This window comes from Myotis lucifugus, unplaced genomic scaffold (assembly GCF_000147115.1).
Source record: "Myotis lucifugus unplaced genomic scaffold, Myoluc2.0 scaffold_449, whole genome shotgun sequence".
NCBI lineage: Eukaryota > Metazoa > Chordata > Mammalia > Chiroptera > Vespertilionidae > Myotis > Myotis lucifugus.
Window position 1 is genome coordinate 467,602 of NW_005871497.1, and position 19,125 is coordinate 486,726.

Sequence of the window (19,125 nt, forward strand, 5' to 3'; positions counted from 1 at the left end):
CTCTCTGGAATGGGAGTAGTCTTATTTTCCTTATTATTTAACCAAGCAAGTATTTACAGAAGCCAAATAGCAGGGTTAAAATTTCAAACAGTTTTTTTTTTATAAGATGGATACTTCATTCCCCATTGGTTTTATGTACATGAGTCAAATCATTGACTCTTTTTTTTAATTAAATCTTTATTGTTCAGATTATTACATATGTTCCTCTTTCCCCCCCCCATAACTCCCCTCCTTCCAGCTCCCACCCCACCCTCCGCCCTCACTCTCCACCCACTGTGTTCATCCATAGGTGCACGATTTTTGTCCAGTCTCTTCCCGTATCTCCCACACCCCTTTTCCCCCAAAGAATAGTCAGTCCATTCCCTTTCCATGTCCCCGACTCTACTACAATCACCAGCCCATTCTGTCCATCAGATCATTCATTCACTTGATTCCCAGATTCACTCGTTGATAGATGCATATTTGTCGCTCATAATTTGGATCTTTCCCCTTTTCTTCCTCTTCCTCTTCCCAAAGGAGACCCCTCAGCATTTCATATATTACTGGTTTGGTGGTGATGAACTCCTTTAGGTTTTCCTTATCTGTGAAGCTCGTTATCTGACCTTCAATTCTGAATGATAGCTTTGCTGGGTAAAGTAATCTTGGGTGTAGGTTCTTGGTATTCATCACTTTGATATTTTCTTGCCACTCCCTTCTGGCCTGCAAAGTTTCTGTTGAGAAATCAGCTGACAGTCGTATGGGTATTCTCTTGTAGGTAACTGAGTTTCTTTCTCTTGCTGCTTTTAAGATTCTCTCTTTGTCTTTTGCTCTTGGCATTTTAATTATGATGTGTCTTGGTGTGGTCCTCTTTGGATTCCTTTTGTTTGGGGCTCTCTGCGCTTCCTGGACTTGTAAATCTATTTCTTTCACCAAGTAGGGGAAGTTTTCTGCCATTATTTCTTCAAATAGGTTTTCAATATCTTGCTCTCTCTCATCTTCTGGCACCCCTATTATTCTGATGTTGGTATGCTTGTAGCTGTCCCAGAGGCTCCTTACACTATCTTCACACTTTCGGATTCTTTTTTCATTTTGCTTTTCCGGTTGGGTGTTTTTTGCTTCCTTGAATTTCAAATCTTTGACTTGATTCTTGCGCTCCTCTGGTCTGCTGTTGGGAGTCTGTATAATATTCTTTATTTCAGTCAGTGTATGCTTACTTTCTAGTTGGTCCTTTATCACACCATCGAGGGTCTCATTAGATTTCCTGTACATCTCATCAAGTTTATCAACAGCCTCTAGAAGCCTCTTGAGAGACCTCAAAAGTGTGGTTTGAATTCTCTATCCAGTAGCCTGCTTTTCTCCGGTCTGTCCTTTGTGGCCTGCTTCTTGTCTTGGCATTTTTTTATGCTTCGCTGTGTCGATAGAGTGGCTTTCCGTGTTAAGTGTCCCAATTACCTGAGGTAGACACTCTTGGTGCACCCCCTTGTGGTCTCTGTGAGCAGTCTTGTAGTCAAGCCTTGATTGTTGTAGGTAATTACTACTTGACCTCCAGGCCAACTGGCTGTGAGAATCAGCTGTGTTTGCAGTGGGAGAACTTCTGTCCTCTAGGGAGGTGCTAATCTAGCCTTTGCCTGAGGCTATCCGGCAAATGGCTCTGTTCAGGGCTTGGGCGGGGTGGGTCCCACAGGATCAACAGGGCAGAGGAGGGAGCAGTTATGGCTGCTCTCAGTCCGTCCCCAGGGGCTCTGCCTCTCTGTCCCAGCAACCGCTGCAAACCTCGGAGGGACCGAAGCCAGACAGTCCTGCTTCTCCCGTTTGAGTCTGGGTCCCTAGAGACTCGCCCGGATCTGGAGCTCAGAGTCTGAGGCTCCCTCCGGATTGAAACAGTCAAACGCAGCCTGCGCCTCGTGCACTCCGCACCTTAGTATTTTACTTCAGCACTGCGCCTCCTCTGATTCTCGGTTCCTCCTAGTTGTAGAACTTCCACTCAGCCAGCCTTCCTGTGGTTCTGGATGATGTCCCTTCTGTCTTTTAGTTGTATTTTTGAAGTGGTTGTTCGAGGCAGCAAACTCCAGCGTTAACCTATGCCGCCATCTTGGTTTCTCTCCGTAAACTTTTAAAGTAAAAGGTATTTGGATGAGGTAGGATGAGGGTGGAGTTGTAAGGACTTGAAAAAAGAGAAATAAAGAAGATAGGAAATTGCACTTTGGAAAAGATACAGTTAGGTTATGTCTATTGGCTTCAGAGGGTTCTGATTTTAATTATTGAAGTAAGATTCAGCAGCTGCTAGAGGACCTCAGGAAGCTAAAACCTTAATCAGAGCAATGTATTTCCAATGCTACACTTATCTCAAGTTCCCCCCCCCCTTTATTCTTGTGGTCTGTTGTAGAATAATTTACTTTTAGCTAATTTACATTCTGTGACTCAGCCTGTAATTTAAGGAAGTACTAAGTTAGGCCACTCCTGATTTTATAGTTAAGAACATTCAGAGTAGTCATGGGGCTTATTCACATTCCCACTGCAATGAATTGGCAGCACTGTGGTTAAGTAGGACACTTTCTTCTAACTCTAAAGTCCAGTAATTTTATTACATATCCCAGAAGTCTTTGTATACCCATTAAAAATATTGATGATAATATCATATAACCAGTACATATAAAATAAATTGTGCAAGACCTCATTGGTTTTTACAATACTTTTTTTCTTCTGCTGATTTGTAATGCACAGTACTGTGATCTGACGCTGCTAAACCTAGAGAAATGAAATATGACCTTGGTGAATAACATGTAATTAATTTTAATCATATTGATGTTATGTAAAACAAAGCCTCTTTTAACTTGTGCCTCTTTGCATAAAATATAGTCTCTCAAACATGGACAACAAGCTGGATATCTACAGAAGGGAGTTAGTGGATGTTCAGGGTGTTCCCCTCTTCTGGAGCATTGCTGAGGAGTGGTCCCAGGTGGAGTCATTTGAAAGCCGACCAGATGACCTTTTGATCGCCACCTATCCCAAATCTGGTAAGACCTTTTCATTTATTTGTACAGTTGACCCTTGAACAACATGAATTTGAACTTCATGGATCTACTTACTTAAGGATTTAAAAAATATATATACAGTTGACTGTCCATATTCCCAGGTTGTGCATCAGCAGATTCAACCAACTGCAGATGGAAAACAGTATTTTCTTTTCTTTTTTCTTTATTGATTAAGGTATTACCTATGTGTCCTTATGCCCCCAGAGCCCCTCGACCCCTCCACTCATGCCCTTACCCACCTGGTGTTTGTGTCCATTGGTTAGGCTTATACGCATGCATACAAGTCCTTTGGTTGATCTCTCCCCCTTACCCCACCCTTCCCCTACCTTCCCTCTGAGGTTTGACGGTCTGATCAATGCTTCTCTGTCTCTGGATCTTTTTTTGTTCATCAGTTTATGTTGTTCATTGTATTCCACAAATGAGTGAGATCATGTGATATTTATCTTTCTCTGACTGGCTTATTTCGCTTAGCATAATGGTCTCCAGTTCCATCCATGCTGTTGCAAATGGCAAGAATTTCTTCGTTTTTACAGCAACAGTATTTTCCATCTTCAGATGGGAACTCAAGGATGTTAAGAGCTGACTGCACTGTTCTACTACATCATTTTATGTAAGACACATGAGCTTCTGGGGACTTGGGGATCTGCAAGGATCCTGAAACTTTTTGTGAATACAAAGGACAGATGTCTGTGGTTAAGTTTTGAGGGAGTCAAAAGTTAGAGTCAGAACCCCTAACCCTTGCATTGTTCAAAGGCACTGTACTTGATGATTACTTATTGATCCATATGTGTAAGCCCAATGATTAGCAGATCACTTGTTAAAGGATCATTGTAGCTGTTTGTTGCTGGTGTAGTTTTGTTTCAAATTAGACAAACTCACTTCCTATTGGAAGCTCTAGCTAAAGAAAAATTAATGCTGTTGTTTTGTTTTCCTTTTAAAATTCAAATAAAAAATATTAAAACTGTACATATAAATGACTTGGTACATTAGAATATGAATATATATACTTCTATATAAATTAATGTTTAAATATTTTGTTCATTTTAATATTTTAAAATATTTTGTAAAATATTAATATTTCATTGTTTTCAACATGTTTTATAAATATGTTTAGAAATACTTTGTTATAAATTTAAACAACTGCTCTCTTTAGTAAACAGTCTCAAAAAAGAGAATGTAAGCCCTACACATTGAAAACTATAAGACTTAAGGAAAGAAACTGAGAAATGATATGAGTTGTTGTTTTGCTATTTTTATACATTTACTAGAGGCCCAGTGCACAAAAATTTGTGCAGTCGGGGGGTCGCTCAGCCTGGCCTATGCCCTCTTACAGTCTGGGACCCCTCGGAGGATGTCCACCTGCTGGCTTAGCCCTGCTCCCTGGGGGATCGGGCCCAAGCTGGCAGTCAGACATCCCTCTGGCAGCCCGGGAGCCCTCGGGGGATGTTCACTTGCCAGCGGGGAGCAGGCCTAAGCTGCAGTTGGACATCCTTAGCACTGCTGAGGAGGTGGGAGAGGCTCCCACCACCACCACTGTGCTGGCAGCCTGGCTTGTGGCTGAGCAGAGCTTCCCCTGTGAGAGCACACTGACCACCAGGGGGCAGCTCCTGCATTGAGCGTCTGCCCCCTGGTGATCAGTGTGTGTCATAGTGACCAGTCATTCCCAGTCGTTCTGCTATTAGGGTCAGTTTGCATATTACCCTTTTATTATATAGGATAGAGGCCTGGTGTATGGGTGGGGGCCAGCTGGTTTGCCCTGAAGGGTGTCCTGGATCAGGGTGGGGGTCCCGCTGGGGTGCCTGGCCAGCCTGGGTGAGGGGCTTATGGGTGTTTGCAGGCTGGTCACACCCCCTTCAGGGTGGGGGTTCCCACTGGGGTGCCTGGCCAGCCTGGGTAAGGGGCTGATGGCTGTTTGCAGGCTGGTCAAGCCCCCCCCAGTGGGGACCCTCACCCAATGGAGGTTTGGCCAGCCTGGGTGAGGGGTTGATGGCTGTTTTCAGGCTGGCCACACCCCCTTTAGGGTGGGGGGGTCCCCACTGGGGTGCCTCGCCAGTCTGGGTGAGGGGCTGAGGGCCGTTTTCAGGCTGGCCAAGCCTCCCGGCAACAAAAGCTCCCAGCCTCTCCTTTTTTTTTTTTTTTTTATTCTGGGATTTATTTTCCTTCTATAATTGAAACTTTGTAGCCTTGAGAGGAGCTCAGAGCCGGCCAGGGTGGGTGGGAGGGAAGCCTCTTGCTTGCTCCAGCTCCATGGCCACGGCTGGCTAAAAGCAGGTATCTGGGGGTTATTTACCTTCTATAATTGAAACTTTGTTGCTTTGAGTGGAGCTCAGAGCCGGCCACAGCAGCTGGGAAGCTTGGCTTCCTCCATCGTTTGGGCAACCAAGCCTCCTGCTTGCTCCAGCTCCGTGGCTGCCAGCCACCATCTTGGTTGGGTTAATTTGCATATAGTCGCTCTGATTGGCTGGTGGACGTGGCTTAAGGTGTAGCAAAGGTACGGTCAATTTGCATGTTTGTCTTTTATTAGTGTAGATTAATAGGAAACTATTAAGAAAGTCCTTGGAAGGTACTATTACACAAATAGTTCATCTACAAAGGTGCTCTTTGATGCTGAATTTTTTCTAATGTACTAAATATTAGATGGCTAGGTGGCTACACATAAATTAATAATGTACTCTTTTTGGTCATTTTCTTTTCTTTTCTTTTGTTCCAAGTTACCCTTTGAGACAGTATGGAGGGACCTGGAGAATATTATGCTAAGCAAAATAAACCAGTCAGAGAAAGATAAATATCACATGATTTCACTTATATGTGGAATCTAATGAATAAAATAAACTGATGAACAAAAAAGATCCAGAGACATTGAAGCATGCAACAGACTAATGTATTTCAGAGAGAGGGGGCAGGAAGAGATTAATCAATGAACTTATATGTATATATGCATAGACAGACAGGAAGTGCCTGGGGAGGGGGCAGGAGTGGGTTGGAGGGGGTCAATGGGGAGGAAAAAGGGGGACATCTGTAATATTTTCAACAATAAAGATAAATTTTTTAAAATATTCAAGTTAAATAATTTTTAAAATTTTATTTTATTTTAGAGAGAGGAAGGGAGAGATATAGAGAAAGAGAAACATCCATGTGGGTGAAAAACATCAATTTGTTGCCTCCCGACAGAACATGAAACCTAGATATGTGTCCTGATGGGGAACTGAACCTGTCTCCTTTTGGTGTACAGAATGATGTTCCCACTGAACCATACCAGCCAGGGAAAGCTAACTAAACCATATCTTTTTTTCAAAACTCCTAGAAAATAAACATTTTCAACTGAAAGCATATCTAAAATGGAATTTCTTTCTATCAAATTTCATTGGCCACAATTTGAACCACCCATTTCAACATAGGAAATGAAATATGTTGAATTTAGGTCTCTTTTGTTCTATGAATTATTGCTTAAGCCTATGCATATTAGGCAAAAAAACTATTCAAGTATAGTATTGAGTTGACCCACCTTTTTCTTAGTACTGTAATTGTCTGAGTTAGAAGGATAGAGATGAGTCTTGTACTTGTGATTTAGGGACATGAAGGAGTAAGAGTTGTCCACAAAAAGGACTAAACAAAAATGAGGCCTAAAGTACTCTAATATCTGGAACCAATTCAAAGGTGCCTCCATATGAAGATCATTCTTCAAAAACTATGCTGTTTGCATGGATTAATTATTTAATTTTTTAGTTTCCACCCTCAATGATTATTCAGTTTAGAGACTATCATTACATGTTTCGTAAAGGGGAAAGAGCAGGGAACAATTAAGAAGACATTTTTCTCTTATAAATTGTAATCACTTTTTAAACAGTATCTTGATAACCAGATCATCGAGTGACATAGACAATTAAATGGAGCCTATGCTCATGTACATTATAGCAATTTCTCAGAATCTGGTGAGACACAATTTCATAAAGAATAGAGTAACTTGATCCACTGTGTTCAAACAGAATATATTGTTTGACTTGGTAGTGTCACACCGGTCACCACAGATAAAATGACAAAGTTTCCAAAACCGGTTTGGCTCAGTGGATAGAGCGTCGGCCTGCGTACTGAAGGGTCCCAGGTTCGATTCCAGTCAAGGGCATGTACCTGGGTTGCGGGCACATCCCCAGTGGGAGATGTGCAGGAGGCAGCTGATCGATGTTTCTCTCTCATCGATGTTTCTAACTCTCTATCTCTCTCCCTTCCTCTCTGTAAAAAATCAATAAAATACATTAAAAAAAATGACAGAGTTCTTTTTGTTTTCCTTCACCCCTGTTTTTCTCTTCACCAAAATGAATCATAAGTGTATATAATGAAAGAGTATTTACTTATTCTAATAATCAGATTATACTCCACTTCTACCCAAAGATAATATCTGAATAAGAAGAAATTTTGATGAGTATATATATATATATATATATGTATATATTTTGTTGTTGCTGTTGTTGTTGTTATTGTTGTTAATAGGACCGGTGGAAGTCTTTAACATTTGAATATTTGGTGATCATTATACACAAAAAAAATTCAGTTTTACCCAAAGTACCCTTCAATCCCAAAGAATAATAGTCTTTTTGATATTAATAAAAATGTACAAATTGGAGTTCAGAGTCATTAAAATTGGCTGCTTCCCCCATCTATCCCACACAGGAAAATGAGCTATCATTACTTCCACATCTCTTTTCTAAAATTTTGTTTGTTAATTTTTATTTTTTTATTGATTAATTTGAGAGAAAAAGAGAGAGAGAGAGAGAGAGAGAGAGAGAGAGAGAGAAACACTGAGTGGTTATTCCACTTATTGATGCATTCATTGGCTGATTCTAGTATGTGGCCTGACCAGAGATTGGAACCAGCAACCTTGATGTATGGGAGGATGCTCTAACCAACTGAACTACCCAGTCAGGGCCCACAATGTTTCTTTTATACCCCATATTTTACTTCCTTTTCAGGCTTTACTTTTATGAGTATTTTAATCAGATTTGACACACATGCACAATACATGCATAGAGCATATGTTCAAGATAAATAAGGATGTCTACTAGAAAAAGAGAGAAGAGAAAAAAGGCATGAATTCAAAGAGCACGATTTTGTTTTTTGATGTTACATAATGTCTTGTGACCGTCTCATACTCTTTTTGACAGAAAAGTTTAGAGTTCCTTCTCTCTCTCTTTCTTTTTTTTTTTTTTTCTAGGAACAACCTGGGTCAGTGAAATAGTGGATTTGATCTATAACAATGGAGATGCAGAGAAATGTAAACGGGATGCAATATACAACCGAGTGCCATTCATGGAACTTATAGTTCCTGGAATGGAAAATGGTATTTTCTCTTAATGTTCTTTTTCACCATAAGAGTAAATTCCTCTATCTTTTAGTGGTGTCTAGAGGAGTGATGATGAAAAATGATACAGATATGAATCATAAGTGTCTATAATAAAAGAGTATTTACTTATTCAGAAGAAATGTTGATGAGTATATATATTTTTTTGTTAATAGGACCGGTGGAAGTCTTTAACATTTGAATATTTGGTGATCATTACACACAAAAAAATCCAGTGTTTGATTCAATATAGAATCATATCTACTGCTAGTTAGCTGATCTTTACAGACTCAAGAAAAAAAATGTTGAATTTAGGTCTCTTTTGTTCTGTGAATCCTTGCTCAAGCTTATGCAGATTAGGCCGCAAACTATTCACGTGTAGTATTGAGTTGACCCACCTTTTTCTTAGCACTTGAAAAAAAGTCTTACATTATTACATTGTTATAAAGCCTTACATTATTAAAATTTTTTAAATTAGTCATGAACCTCATAGCTTAAGTTGATCTCAAGAAAGCTGGAAAGGGATGAAGTACAAATTGCCAGTTATAAAAATAGTCGTGGGGATGTAAAGTGTACTAGACTTAAACCAGGGTGATCACTTCAAAAGATATTATAACGTCTAATCACTATGTTGTACACCTAAATGAATATTATATTGTATGTCAACTGTAATTAAAAAATAAATTTAAAAATATATATTAAAATGCCAAAAAATAAAGCAGAAAAGGGATTTTGAAACTCTCTAGTTCCATTTCCTCACATTGTAAATGAGGCAAAGAAGAAGATAAATGAAGGAAAAATTTGGACATCTTGACCTACTGCTGTTTCTGTCTCATCAGATATTATATATGAAGATTTTATATTTAATACAAAGATAATAAACTCTACAATTCATAGGCAATAAAACAGCCTAACTAACCAGAATTAATCATTTTTTAATCTCATGTAGATTTTAGATTTATATGAGGTCATTTAGCCATATAATCATTTCAAGCCATATAGTGGGGTTAAAGTTTACAAAGTCTTAGATTATATTGTAATTGACCTTTATGATTCCACATTTATAATGTAATTTAACTTTTATGCTTATAGGCATTGAGGATTTGAAAAAAATGCAGTCTCCTCGATTAGTGAAAACACACTTGCCTGTTCAACTTCTTCCTTCTTCATTTTGGAAGAATAACTGCAAGGTAGCAAAATTTAAATAAAAAGATTCTTATTTGTGTTGTAATTTCTTTTACTAATTATGTAGGAATTAAGATGAGTTTTCTACCCCTGGATAAATCATTGTAAAAAAATAATAATGTGGTCCATATATTAAAGATCAAAATATACCAATGGATTTCACTGCTATAGCTAAGGGATTTCTAATACTCAGTGCCCAAGCCATAAGATTCTCTCAGGTTTCCCCTTCTCTAAAATACCTTTCTGTCTAAATCCTTTCACTGTCCACTTGTAAACAATAGATATTTAAATACCCCAGAACTGCTTATTCATGAAATCAGTGTCTTTGCAATTTATAAATATCTATACTAATAAAAGAGTAATATGCTAATTAGACCAGGAGACCTTCCGGACATCCTTCCAGACAAAGCCATGATAGTGGGGCTGAGGCAGAGGCAGTAAGTGGCAATCAGGCTGGCGGGGAGGGGGGGCAGTTGGGGGTAAGCAGGATGGCAGGGGGGGCCAGTTTGGGGCAAGCAGGCCAGCACAGGAGGTCAGTTGGGGGTGAGCAGGCCAGCAGGGGAGCAGTTGGGGGCAAGCTGGCTGGCAGGGGGGGAAGTTGGGGGTGAGCAGACCGGCAGGGGGGGCAGTTGGGGGCAATCAGGTCAGCAGGCAGAGTGGTTAGGGGCTATCAGGCAGGCAGGTAGGTGAGCCATTAGGAGCCAGTGGTCCCAGATTGCAAGAGGGATGTCTGACTGCCAGTTTAGGCCCGATCAGGGATCCAGCCTAAACTGGCAATCTGACATCCCCGGAGGGGTCCCAGATTGGAGAGGGTGCAGGCTGGGCAGAGGGACACCCTCCCTCCCATACACAGTTTATTGCACCGGGCTACTAGTATAATTATATATAATTTATAATATATAAGTTATATATTTATGGAATTGTTTTAGGCTTTTTTTAATAATCATCTTAATTCAAGCATAACATTTAGGGAGAAAAGTACATACATCATAATGCACTTGATGAATTTTCACAAAGTGAGTATACCCATGAAACCAAAAAATTAAATATTACCAGCACCCTAAAAGCTCTGTTCGTGTACATTTCCAGGCAAGAATCCCTATCTCCAAAATAACCACTATCCAGAAAGTTTTCACCATGAACTAGTTTGATTTTTTTTGTCTGTAATCATAAAATATATAATCTTGAATATCTAGCTTTTTTCATTCAACATAGTGTTGGTGAGATCAATTCTTATCATGCTTATTTTGTTTAATGTAGCCTTCTGGATCACAAAACATGGTACCCTGAGGAAAAGTAGCTCATTAGAGATGCAAATTCTTAGGCCCAATTCAGTCCTATTGATTCAGAAACAATGGGGGTGGGTACAGCCATCTGAGTTTTAATAAGACCTCCAGGTGAATTTGATTCAAGCTAAAATTTGAGAAGCACTGATATAAGGCATTTCATTATGTATATGTGACGGTTTCATAGCTTACCTGTTCATGGCACTTTTAGTGGACAGTTGGGTAGTTGTTGGTTGCCAGTATTGAAAATATTGCATATTCTTATACAAGTCTTTTATTGATATATACATATTTTTCTTGATTAAATATATTGGGATGGAATGGCTAGATCTTAGGGTATGCATTGATTCATCTTTAGTAGATTTTTTCAAACATCTTTTCAATCATATGCACCAATTTAAACACTGAACAAAATTGTGCAAAAGTTGAAGTTATTTTGCATCCTCATCAACACAAGATATAACTAAAACTATTTAACTTTAGCCATACTAGTAAATGTCTGGTGGCATCTCATTGTGGTTTTACTTTGTAGTTCTATAATGATAATTAGATTAAGAACATTTACATAGCTTAGATATTTTTCCTTTATTTTATTGGGGTTAAAATTATACAGGTTTCAGGTACACAATTCTTCAACACATCATCTGTACATTTGTATTGTGTTGTGTGTTCACCACCCCAATTCAAGTTTCCTTCCAACACCATTTATCCCCCCTATACCCTCCTCCACATCCCGCAACCCCTTGTTCCACCAGCAATCACCACATTGAGTTCTTTCTCTCTTTTTTATTTTTTTGCTAAATCCCTCCATGTTCCTCTCCCAGTGCCTCCCCACCTACACCCAACAGCTGTGAGTTGCTTTCTACCTATGAGACTGTTCTGTTTTAATTGTTAGTTCAGTTTGTTCATTAGATTCCACATATGAGGGAAATCGTATGGTACTTGTTTTTCTCAGACTTGCTCTTTCACTTAGCATAATGTTCTCCAGCCCCATCTCTGCTACTACAAAGGATAAAATTTTTCTTTCTTTTTTGTTTTTACGACTGAGTAGTATTCCATTGTGTTTTTTATTTGTTTTTTTTTTTTCTAAAGTATCTACCAAGGTTTTTTACCTTTTACTTACTATAGGGGCTTCTTTCTTTTTATTATTAAGGTAAATATTTCCTATATGCTCTAAATTACAAGTCCTTTGATTAGATAATTAAATGTCTTATCTTTTATTAAATACTAGAGGCTCAGTGCATGAAATTCATGCACAGGGCAGGGAGCTGTCCCTCAGCCTGGCTTGCATCCTCACCAATCCAGGACTGCTGGCTCCTAACTGCTCACCTGCCTGCCTGTCTGATCTCCCCTAACCACTCTGCCTGCCTGCCTGATCGCCATCCCCCTGCTGGCCTGGTCCCCATAACTGCGCCCCCTTCCAGCCTAATCACCCCTAACCACCTCTGCGTTGGCCCTCGCCACTGTTACTTTGTCTGGAAGGACGTCCAGAAGATGCCCAGTCTAATTAGCATATTACCCTTTTATTAGTATAGATGGTTGCCCCTAATTGCTCTCCCCTGCTGGCCTGGTAGCCCATAACTGCTCTCACCTGCTGGCCTTGTCGCCCCTACTACTCTCCCCTGCCAGCTTGATTCCCCCTAACTGCCCTCCCTTGCCAGCTTGGTCGGACCTAATTGCCTCTCCCTTGGCCCCTGCCACCGTGGCTTTGTCCAGAAGACATCTGGCCTAATTAGCATATTACCAGTATATTAGTATAGATCAGTGGTTCTCAACCTCCTGGCCCTTTTAATACAGTTCCTCATGAATTATTTTCGTTGCTACTTCATAACTGTAATGTTGCTACTCTTATGAATTGCAATGTAAATATCTGATATGCAGGATGATCTTAGGCAACCGCTGTGAAAGGGTCATTCGACCGCCAAAGGGGTCTCTACCCACAGGTTGAGAACAGCTGGTATAGATGGTCACACTTAACTGCTCTCCCCTGTCAGCCTGGTCACCCCTAACTGCTCTCCCCTGTCAGCCTATCCCCCTAACTGCTCTCCTCTGCTGACCTGATTGCCCCTAACTGCCTCTGCCTTGGCCCCTGCCACCATGGCTGTGTCCGGAAGGATGTCCAGAAGAATGTTTGGAAGATGTCCAGTCTAATTAGCATATATAAAATAATGAATTTACTAGGGTAACATCTAAAATAATAAAAGAGAAACATGCAAATTAACCATCACTCCGCCACTCTGCTACACCCACCAGCCAATCAGAGTGACTATGCAAATTAACCCAACAAAGATGGCAGTTAATTTGCATACACAGGCATGGAATGAAGACTGAAGACTACTGAAGATGGCGGCGGCCACAGAGCTGGAGTGAGCAGGAGGCTTGGGTTGCTCCCAGAAACGAAGGAAGCCAAGCTTCCTGATGACCCTGGACTCCGCTCAAGGAGTGGCTGGGGACCTGGGTCGCAGGGGGCTACCCAGGCTTCCAGCCAGCCCTGGCCTCCACTCTAGGAGCTGGAAAAAAAAAAAAAAGGAGGGGCTGGGAGCAGTCGGAGCAGAGAAGCCAAGCCTCCCTGCTGTGGCTGGACCAAAGGCCTGGGTCCCGAGTGCCGGAGGAAAACTGGTACCAGCAGCCAGGAGAAGGAAGGCCCATTGCGTGAATCTTCATGCAATGGGCCACTCGTTGGTTAATAAAATTATATAGGTTTCAAATGTATAATTTTATAATACATTATCTGTATATTCTATTGTTTGTTCACCAACATCAAATCTCCTTCCTTCACCATTTATCCCTCTTTTACCCTCTTTTACCTGTCCCCAACTTTCTTCTTCTTGCCTGATTGTTGTGGCTAAGATTTCCAGTAACACGTTGAATAAGAGTGGCAAAACAGACATCCTTGTGTTGTTCCTGGTGTTCCTTATCTTAAGGGAAACACTTGTAGTTTTTGTCCATTGAGTATAATGCTGACTGTAGGCTTGTCATATATAGCCTTTATTATGTTCAGATAGGTTTTTTCTATTCCCACTTTGCTGAAAGCTTTTATCATAAATGAGTATTGTATTTTATCAAATGCTTTTTTTATGTATTGATATGATCATGTGATTTTATCCTTCATTTTGTTTATGTGGTGTATCATGTTTATGGATTTTCAGATATTGTGCTAACCTTGTATACCCCACTTTATCATGGTGTTTGACCTTTTGAATGTATTGCTGGATCCAGTTTGCTAATATTTTGTCAAGGATTTTAGCATCTAAGTTCATCAGGGATATTGGCCTATAATATTCTTTCTATGTAATGTCTATATGGTTTTCGAATTCCAATAAGGCTGGCCTCAGAAAAAGAACTTGGGATTCTTCCCTTGGATTTTTGGAATAGTTTGAGAAGGATAGGTGTCAAATTTTCTTTGGTTAAAATTCACCTGTGAAGCCATCCGGTCAAGGAACTTGTGTTTTTATTATTATTATTATTATTATTATTATTATTACTGCTTCAATTTCCTTATTCATATTTTCTGATTCTTCCTGATTCAGTTTTGGAAGATTGTATGTTTCTAGGAATTTATCTATTTTGTTCAGATTGTCCACTTGGTTGGCATACAGTTGTGTGTAATATTTTCTTGCAATCCTTTGTATTTCTGTGTCATTTGTTACTTCTTTTATTTCTGATTTTATTTATTTAGGTTCTCTCTCTCTCTCTCTCTCTCTCTCTCTCTCTCTCTCTCTTTTTTTTGGATGTGTCTGATTAGAGGTTTGTCAATCTTGTTCATCTTTTCAAAGAACCAGCTCTTGTTTCCATGGATGATTTGTACTTTTTTTTAGACTCTATTTTGTTTATTTCTTCTCTGATCTTTATTATTTCCTTTCTTCTAATCATTTTGGGATTTTTTTTGTTTTTTTCTACTTTATTTAAATGTAAAATTAGATTGTTTATTTGAGATGTTTCTTGTTTCAAATATGCCTGTATCTCTATTAATTTCCCTTCCAGGGCTGCTTTAGCTGTGCTTCATATGTTTTAGGTTGGGTTTTCATTTTTATATGTTTCAAGGAATGTTTTCATTTTTCTTTAATTGAATTTTTAACCCATTAAGTGCTTGGTATCATGTTATTTAGCCTCCATTGCCTTGTGTGTTTTCAGTTTTTTTCTTGTGATTGATTTCTAGTTTCATACTGCTATGGTCAGAAAAGATGCTTGATACGATTTCAGTCTTCTTAAATTTACTGAGACTTATTGTGTGCCCTAATATGTGGTCTATCTTGTAAAATCTTCTATGAATATCCTGTAATTCTGATGCTTTGGGGTGATATGCTTTGCAGTTATCAATTAAATCCATCTGATCTAGTGTGCCATCTAAGGCTGCTGTTCCTTGATTTTCTGTCTGGAAGACTTATGCATTGATGTCAGTGGGGTATTAAAATCCCCCACTATGACTGTATTATTGTCAATCTCTCCCTTAGTCCATCAAAATATGCTTTATATTTTTAGGTGCTCCTATGTTGGGTTTATAAATGTGTACAATGGTTATATCCTCTAGTTAGATTGATTCCTTTATCATTATGCATTGTCTTTCCTTGTGTCTTTATAGCCTTTGTTTTGAAGTCCATTTTGTCAGATAAATGTATTACTACTCCATTACATTACCTTTTGCATGGAATATCTTTTTCCATCCCTTTAGTTTTAGTCTGTGTGTTTCTTTATTATGAGGTGGATCCTTTGTAGACAACATATATAGATCCTGTTTTCTTGTCCATTCAGCTACCCTATGTCTTTTCATTCGAGCATTTAAGCCATTTGCATTTAAGTGATTATTATAGGTATGTATTTACTGCCATTTTATTCTTTATAATTATGTTCCTCTGTTTTTCTTTTGTCTTCTTCTTCTCCTACTACTACTCATTCTCCTTCCTCTTCATTATAATCATTATAAACATGGGTAGAGTGAATAATGTTTCATCTTTATTGACTGAATTTACCCAAAAGTATTTCATTTTTAATGAAAAATATGACATTTTCTCAACTCTAAAAATTTCTGTTTTTTATTAGTTTTGCTAAGTGATGATACAGAAAAATGTTATTCTAAAAATATTATTCTAAATGTTAGAATAATATTAATTTTTGTTAATTTAATGTATAATTCTTATTTCACTTGGTTTTTCATAGTTCGAGATGTCTTTTCAAAGGCTAAAGAGAACCCTGAGGTGTGAGAGATGAGAAGACTTTGTGTTAAAATAATTAGGATTTAATCAACATTCTATGTCAGGATATATCTATACACACCCAGATCAGGAAATGAGAAAAAGAAAAATAGGCATTCTGTCAAGGTAATCAAAAGTTTACATATTTTTAAATAATATAAACAAAATTATGATTTATCATCTCTTTCCACAGATGGTCTATGTGGCACGGAATGCTAAAGATGTGGCTGTGTCCTATTTTTATTTCTACCAAATGGCAAAATTGCACCCAGAGCCTGGTACCTGGGAGGAGTTTCTGGGTAAATTCATGACTGGGAAGGGTGAGTCCAATTCTTACTTTAATCATGGAGTTTCATAATGAAAAGTCTTTTTTTTTTCAAGGATATATAAAGTTCAGATATAAATTTTGTATTTATTATAAACCTAATATGCCCTCAGCACTCTACTAATGCATGAGAGAGGCAATAGAAGAAAAAGAATACATTGCCATTTCTTCCCTTTAAGGACTTTTGGAAAATATATGACACACAGGTTTTTAAGCCCTTGGTCTCATTGTTTCATTAGTACTTGGTGACTACTGCCTTGCTGTATGTCATTGTATTGTTTTGATTTTATACATATTTCTTGGACTATCTTCTTCTTTTTTTAAAATTCAAATATGACTGTATTTTTTAAAAGTCTGAATGAAAAAAGTCAACAAAAAATAGAAATGACAAACTGTACAAATGCACATTTAACACATGAAATACAAAAAAAATAAATTTCTTAATGTATTCAGAGCTTTTGTAAATTGATAAAATCAAACTCCTATTAAAAACTGACCAAGAATCCAACCAAATGGAACATAGAAATGGAAATACAAATAGCTTTAAACATATGAAACCATATTTATAAGAAGATAAATGTAAATTAAAATGATGAGATACCATCTATATTTCACCTATCAGATTGACAAAGATAAACACATTGTGTTGATGGGAGTGTGAGGAGTCAAGCCATCTCATGGATTGTTGGTGAGATGATAAATTGATACAAACTATATGGAAACCAAGTTTGCAATAGCTATCCAAAGTTTTAAAGGAAAGCTTGTAAAGTTGTTTTGTTTTTCTTTATTGATTAAGGTATTACATATGTGTCCTTATCACCCCATTGTCCCCCCACCGCATCCCCCCACTCATGCCCTCGCCCCCCTGTTGTCTGTGTCCATTTATTAGGCTTATATACATGCAAACAAGTCCTTTGGTTGATCTCTCCCCCTTACCCCCACCTTCCCCTACCTTCCTTCTGAGGTTTGATGGTCTGATTGATCCTTCTCTGTCTCTGGATCTATTTTTGTTCATCTTTGTGGCAGCCTTTGCAAATGAACGGACTCTCTTTTCTTAACCATTTCTTCAGTTTAATTCTATAAACTAAAAATTATTGAAGATTTTAACTTCAAGATTCTTCTTTTCTATCTGTGTATTTTCTCTTTCAGGAAAACATGCTCATACCCATGGTAGTAACTCTACTTTAATTTTCATATAAACATTTTCCAAGTCTCTTTTCAAAGCAAATACATCTCAATGGCATCTTGCAAATTTTTTTTTACTCCTGCCATTGTTTGGACTATTCTGTTTCCATAGAATGTCTACTCATTCTTATTATCAATGCCCAACTCTTCTTAGAACTAGATACACTCTACTTCTACCACAGCTCTTTCTTCATCTCTCCATCCCTATGCTTTTCACTCCCTATTTCCCTCTGCTATGAACATCTGTACCACTTATTGTCTGTATTATTACCTGCCATCTTGCTCTTCTAGTTTTAATTTTATTTACCAAAGGTTGTATTCATTTGCTAAGGCTGCCACAAAGTACCACAGACTGAGTGGCTTAAAAAACAAAACTTTATATTCCCACAGTTTTGAAAGCTAAAATTCTGGATCAAGGTATCCTCATGATGGTTTCTTCTGAGGCCCTTTTCGTGGTCTTGTAGATGACCATCTTCTCTGTGTCTTCACATGGTCTTCTCTCTGTATATGTCTGGGTTATAATTATCTCCTCTTAGAAAGAGATCAGTTATACTGGATTAAGACCTATCAGGGATGTGGAAACTTTCCCATTTCCCTCTTAGTTCTTCTGGCTGGCAGAATGAACATAAGGCAGGTTAACAAAAGTTTTAATACTTGCATTATGGGGAATTCACATAAGCATGAAAATTTCAAATGAGGTCTATATGTCATTCTGGATCAAGGAGGAGAAACCAGGGAAGTAAGGCAAATGTACAAGGAGATCTTAGTAAACAAGTGTTTATGGGCCATCTTGAAGCAATGAGACACATGAAGGATTTTGAGGAAATGGGCTTTGCCAGGTTCCTCCTTGCACCATACCTTATTTAAATTAAACTGGAATATCCCATGATGATATCTCCCTTCCTGGAGCATGTCCACTCTCTTAAATTTTTTTAGTCAATGAAGGAGAAGGCCAAAGTTTCTTCCTGAGCCTCTGAGCCTTGATTATTTTTAGCTTGAAATATGTAACCTGCATGCCAGAGTGGCACATTTTGGTGAGACTGATTTTGATCCACATCTTAATGAGCTCTGAAAAGACACCATCTTCAAATATAGTCACACTAGTGACCTGGTACACTGATTCATGCACATTGAAAGGAAATTAATTAGACACGCCCTGGAGCCAACCTTCTGCAGTCTCTCCCCTGCGTCTGCTGAGTGAGTGGGGTCCCTGTGGCAGGTGGGGTCCCTCGGCCTGGCCTGCGGGGATTGGGCTGAAACTGGCTCTCTTGACATCCCCTGAGGAGTCCCAGAGTGCGAGAGGGCACTCTGCAAAGTTGCTGTAGTACAGGGTGTGGAATGCAAATGCAAGTGTGCAGTAAACCAGATTCGGGGCCCACAGTGCCCCAGCAACAACGTAACCCACAGCCGAAGGTGAAATCATGTGCCACACTAGGAATCAGGCTCCCTCCTCTGGTTTTGGGGCGCGTCACCCGAGAACCGTCGCTGCCAAGTCACTGCAGTTCAGCAGCTCATGCGTTGAGCATTTGCCCCCTGGTGGTCAGTGTGCATCATAGCGACCAGTTGGATGGGTGGATGGACACTTAGCATATTAGCCATATAT

General features: G+C 39.0%; 1 protein-coding gene across 1 annotated transcript in view; it reads left to right on the forward strand.

Annotated features, from left to right (window-relative positions):
• Positions 1-19,125, forward strand: part of LOC102441160 (sulfotransferase 1 family member D1) — a 39,716-nt gene that overhangs the window by 13,167 nt on the left and 7,424 nt on the right. The window contains exons 3-6 of the mRNA XM_006102970.3: positions 2,839-2,996; positions 8,224-8,349; positions 9,442-9,539; positions 16,206-16,332. Of these exons, the coding sequence (XP_006103032.1) occupies positions 2,849-2,996; positions 8,224-8,349; positions 9,442-9,539; positions 16,206-16,332 (499 nt within the window). The 5' untranslated portion in view covers positions 2,839-2,848. The remainder of the gene's footprint in view (positions 1-2,838; positions 2,997-8,223; positions 8,350-9,441; positions 9,540-16,205; positions 16,333-19,125) is intronic.